Here is a 5,872-nt window from a genome sequence, read left to right as displayed (position 1 = left end):
TCACTTGATCAATTATCATATGATTTAATTTAAAAACAACCAGAATTAAAAGTAGGATCAATATATCATTAAGTTAACTTATTAAATCAGATATTAAACCTTATTAAATCAGATATGGTTTAATGATATTAATTTAATTGATATATTAACACAAAAAAGTCCTTTTTCATAATCTTTTATTGAATTTTAACACGAAATCATCATAATAATAAACTTACTGGTACTAACCTTAGCCAACATAAAATCAATTTGATTTTCATGATTTTCTCTATAAATATTGGACGGTCAGAATACTTTCTGGCTGTGAGTCCGAAACTGGGTTTCTCCGCTCAGTATTCTGGGCATGCTCCTAAATTCTTCTTATGGCACGGCTTACACGTGAAACTTGTGTTAGGTGCGCACTGCGCACTCTACTCTACGTCCCCGTCAATGTTACATTGTGCATGGCACCACTTTGGACCTCCATGTTTACACTTTACTTATTTTAAGTTCATTTTATTAATTATTAATTATTTCTTCACTTCAACTGTGTTTATATTTTACTAATGGCATGGGTATATATTAACATGTTATCAACGTTTCTCAATCAAATAAATTACTAGGATATCCTAGCATTTAATTTAATATAATGTATCTATTTATATATATATATATATGGTCGTTGGATATTAATAAGATTTATAAATGAATTATATTTCAAAATCATAAAGAAAATAGCTTGAATATATTCTTGGAGTTTTTTTTATTGTTTTTTTATGTTTAATATTTATCGTGTGAAAATATTCTTTAATTACAAATGACTTGAGAGTTAGGATGCTAAAATTAATCCCGATTTTTTAGATTAAAAAGAAAAGATAAGAATCCCACCTTCGTTTAATACCTAAGTAGTAAAATGGGATTAATTTTTTATTTCTTTTAATTATAAGTGAAGTCTGGAAGCAAACCACCAATTAACTTTGAAAGCTTTTTTTGTTTTTGTTTTTTTTATTGCTTCAATTTTTTTGTATTTTCAGATTTTTTATGTGTTAATATCAAAAATAAATTTTAAAAAATAAAAAATATATATTATATTAATATATTTTAAAATAAAAAATACTTTAAGGAATAATACCAAATAATTTCCATTACCCCGTTTCCTTGGCTATGCCAAGATGCCAGCCATAATTGATGTTTCTGGACCCATAAAAATCACTATTGATGATATATATATAAAAAAAAAACTCATTTAATTTGAAATTCCAATAATAAATCAAAGTCAATAACTTATCTATGATGTGATGTTATAACATTAAATGAGCTCCATTAACAAAAAAAAAAAAAAGTCTTGATTTCTACACATACTGATAATATCTTTTGACGTGAATATAAATATCATAATAATTTTCACCGGATTTTCATAGTAAGCAAGAGCTAAATTCTATTTATAGATATATATATTCAAATGATATTTCTTTATATGATACGATTGTTTGGTATTGAATTAACTTATATGATAAAAATATTTTAATATAAATTCTTTTAATTTATTTTATTAAAACTATAACTAAAAATATTTTATAATTTAAAAACTATAATAATATCAAACACAGTAATGTAGTTGCCATTGGCTATCCTTGTAATGAATTTCATAAAAAAATATTTCCATTAACCTTTGATATTTCCATTTTCCTCAGTATGACAAAAAAACCACCACACATGCACATAATTCCTCCCTCCGTCCCTCCCTCCCTCCTATATAAGGCGCCGCTCTGTCACCTCCTCTTTACCAACCTCCATCTCTCTCGCATCCAAGTTTTCTATCAAGAAACCAGACAGAGAGGGGATTTACAATTAGAAGCAGCAGCTAAGCAAGATGCAGAGATTTATAACCAAGAGGGTATTATCGTCAACAAATTCTCTGCGTTCTCATCGCTGCTTCTCTCAACTTGCCCAAAAACAAACCTCCTTCTCCGTTCATGATAATGATATCCCTATTCCCAAACTACCCCCATTCGATTATTCCCCTCCTCCATACACCGGTCCTTCCGCCGACCAAATCTTGGCTAAACGCAAACAATATCTCAGCCCTTCTTTGTTTCACTTCTTCAGTAAACCTGTGAGTCTGCACCACACCCTATCATTTATCTTCTTTTTTGTTTTCTCGTGATAAATCTCGGACAGAACTGCCAGTTGAAGCAGAAATCGTGGGCTCGGCTGATGTCCCACATGGGATTCTAGTCTTTTTCTATGTTTGTTTTAATATAAGAATATTCAAGATTGATTTTGATGGAATATACTGTTGAATTCTTTGCAGTTAAACGTGGTTGATGGAAAGATGCAGTATCTATTCGATGAGAACGGCCGTAGATACCTTGATGGTTTTGGAGGTATTGCGACGGTGTGTTGCGGTCATTGTCATCCTGACGTGGTTGATGCAATTGTCAAACAAGTCAACCGTATACAGCACTCTACTGTTCTTTACCTCAATCATGCCATAGCTGATTTCGCCGAGGCCTTGGCCTCCAAAATGCCTGGAAACCTTAAAGTAAATTAAAAAAACTCATGGGTTCATTTTGTTTTTCTTTTAATGGGAATTTTTTTGGTTTTTTTAATAGATTTTCCAGCTGAACTAGTTAGCGCCCGCATTGGCGCATGGTTTTGATGTATAGGTGGTGTTTTTTACGAATTCCGGGACGGAGGCGAATGAACTGGCGTTGATGATAGCAAGATTGTATACGGGTTGTCAAGATATAATATCGTTGAGGAATGCTTATCATGGGAATGCAGCTGGGACTATGGGGGCTACAGCACAGTCTCTTTGGAAATTTAATGTTATTCAGGTAAATCTTCTTGAAAAATTATGGGCTTTTTTATGGTTGAATGTTGTTTGTTTCTTTGAAAAATCCAAAATGATGACCCCAAGCTTTATGGAGTCAATTCAATGTGAAGTTAGGCGGTGACTGTGGACCAGTGGTACTCTTAGGAAGCTGTTAAGGGGGTGTGTGTTTGGCAATTTTTGGTTAAGAAAAATAAAGGAATTTGTATTTTTTTTTTTTTTTTAAAGAATAAGGAAATAAAGGTTAATGGAAAGGAGAAACAAAATGGGTTATGTTTGGTTATTTAGGAGAGATGAAAGGAAATATTGATAAATGGAATTGTAGGGTCCACAAGCTTGAATTATTGGAGGTCTTTAATATAATTAATTTTAATTAATTGTATTAAATTTGTTCTTCACTTTCAATGTTCCTGTTTGTGGGTAACTTTTCAATAGTCTTGGGATGTATAATTTGTTACTTCATAACTTCTGATAATGTGGAGAAAGAGTAGATTTTTTTGTGGAGATTGTTCTTTCAAGTTCTGAAGTTATCAATATAGCTCACTTTTGTCATCCATTGACCAATCCACTTTCCTCAGAATGTTGAGGCCATTGTCCTGTCAGAGCCTTACTGAAGGGAGTATCTGATTTTACAGTAATGTTCTCTGTCAGTTTGTGGTTTCTGGGAAGAACTTAACCACAAATAATGTGCTGTTCAAATCAATGCTCGCCATGCTTGACCATTTGCATGTCAGTATTCATCATAAATTGTAATTGCAAATTCCATTTTGTGATCAGAGTGGGGTCCATCATGCATTGAACCCAGATCCATACAGAGGAGTGTTCGGTTCAGATGGAGAGATGTATGCAAAAGATGTCCAAGATATTATTGACTTTGGGACTTCTGGTCATGTTGCTGGATTTATATCTGAAGCTATCCAGGTGATCATCATCTACTCTGATTTTTATTGATCAACATCTTATTATCCTTGGTGAGACACCATTGAGTATGCTTATCAGAAATATTTTCTGTGATAGGGAGTGGGAGGAATTATAGAACTGGCCCCGGATTACTTGCCTGCGGCTTATAAAAGTATCAAGAAAGCAGGAGGCCTTTGTATTGCTGACGAGGTTCAGGCGGGGTTTGGACGCACAGGGAGTCATTTCTGGGGATTTGAGGCCCAGGGTGTTGTTCCTGACATTGTGACAATGGCAAAGGTTAGTCCTCCCCTGTTTGTTTCAGGCATTGCCTTCCTTTCTTCGGCTGGAAAATACAAAAACAGCTGCTTCCTACGTTGGCAATTGTATTTGGATGATCATATCTTCAATTCCTGGTCCTAGATGTTTGTCTTTCGTGCCAGGTTTTCTTGTTACTTGTCATTACAATTCCTTAGGCACATCTTTAGACAAAGTCCCTTTGGATACATACAGATTTGCCTCATAGATTTCTCAGCATGCCTACCTTTCCTCGCATAAGAAGCCGGGTTTGCGTGTCACCTTATTTTTCCTCATTGACATACGCAGGGGATTGGGAATGGCATACCTCTTGGTGCTGTGGTGACCACCCCTGAAATTGCAGAAGTCTTGACTCGTCGTTGTTACTTCAACACATTTGGAGGAAATCCTTTATGTACCGCTGCGGGTCTGGCAGTTTTAAGAGTGATCGAGAAAGAAAATCTTCAGGAGAATGCACTAGTTGTGGGGTCCCATCTGAAAAAGAGACTGGCTGAACTCAAGGATAAATATGAAAGTAAGTTGCCTCACATGTTATTCTGTGCTGCTTTCAAACATAATGATCATTAAACCTCAACCTGAATTAAGTAAAAAAAACACCTCTCTCTATGTTATTTGACATTGTGTTTCTACCTGTGTTTGGGAACGTTTTAAAAGTGTGTTTTGCATGAAACGGCATTAAACTGATGTATTTTTTTAGTGTTTTCTGATAGTCACCTTGCATTTCCTGATATGTCTGATGTGCAGTTTTGAAATAACACATCCTCGAATGATTAAATACCTTAATTTTTAACTATATTTAAGTTTTTTTAATGTTTTATTTCGACATCAGCGGTTAACCAATATGGTTTTTAAGAATCTCTTCTGGTGGTATTTGCTCTTTATATTGCTATCAATGGTTGCTTTGTCCATAATTGTCTGCAGTCATTGGAGATGTGAGGGGAAAGGGATTGATGCTCGGTGTTGAACTTGTAACTGACCGCCAACAGAAAACTCCAGCAAAGGCTGAAACTCTGCATGTAATGGAGCAGATGAAAGGTAGATATTCCTCTCATCCCGTCGTCCTGCTAACCTCTTGAGCCAACTTCTAGTCACTAACAGGCCTTTTTTGTCATCGCAGAACTGGGGGTCTTGATTGGGAAAGGCGGATTCTACGGCAACGTTTTTAGAATTACACCTCCGCTATGCTTTACTAAAGAAGATGCAGGTACAGCCTCTTCGTTTCTTTCGGAGACGACCATTATCTACTGTATATTACCAGCTTGGCTGCCATTCTTATCATCTTGTGTACCCTTTTGGTTGCAGATTTCCTCGTGGATGCGATGGATCACACAATGTCAAAGATGTGAAGTCGGCAGCTGTAATGTAGATATAGATGTCCTATTGGGTCATTCACAAGCTGGTCCTACTGGTTGATCATATGATTTCGAAAAACTATGAATGCATATTTAGGTTTCTACTTTGAATAATTTGCTAGGGCTTAGTTAACGATGAGTCAACCGCTCGTTGTCTCTTGGGAAACCTCTCTTTGGGTTTCGACTTCAATAATTTGCATGAGTGTTTCTTTCTGTGGTTGGAAAATCCCTGGTAATCTCCTTAACAAATCCCGATTGCACTCCACTTGAATTCGTTTTGAAGAGCAGAATGCATTTTCTATGACTTATTTCACCATCTAAAACGATGAATCACACAATAATACTCTTCCAAATCATTAAAATTCATCTATATCTTCGGGGGTTTTTTTTTGCTGTTCATCGAGGAGCTTGTGGTGTTTTTAAGACCACACAATGAATAGATTTCTTGAAACATTTGATTGCTAACATTTTAGATGATCCAATCACATAT

At 35.1% G+C, this 5,872-nt stretch overlaps 1 protein-coding gene across 1 annotated transcript; it reads left to right on the top strand.

Annotated features, from left to right (window-relative positions):
• The first annotated feature begins 1,746 nt into the window (after positions 1-1,746).
• On the top strand, positions 1,747-5,595 carry LOC118035601 (alanine--glyoxylate aminotransferase 2 homolog 2, mitochondrial). The gene is made up of 9 exons (XM_035041201.2): positions 1,747-2,095; positions 2,294-2,524; positions 2,649-2,819; positions 3,593-3,736; positions 3,833-4,012; positions 4,319-4,544; positions 4,952-5,065; positions 5,148-5,234; positions 5,333-5,595. Exons 1-9 carry the CDS (start codon positions 1,853-1,855, stop codon positions 5,374-5,376), a joined length of 1,440 nt encoding a protein of 479 aa, XP_034897092.1. The 5' UTR covers positions 1,747-1,852; the 3' UTR covers positions 5,377-5,595.
• The last annotated feature ends 277 nt before the right edge of the window (positions 5,596-5,872 follow it).

Source organism: Populus alba, chromosome 16 (genome assembly GCF_005239225.2).
Source record: "Populus alba chromosome 16, ASM523922v2, whole genome shotgun sequence".
In the NCBI taxonomy this organism is placed as follows: domain Eukaryota; kingdom Viridiplantae; phylum Streptophyta; class Magnoliopsida; order Malpighiales; family Salicaceae; genus Populus; species Populus alba.
Note: the sequence above shows the minus strand (reverse complement) of the source record. Positions and strands in the feature narration are given on the sequence as shown.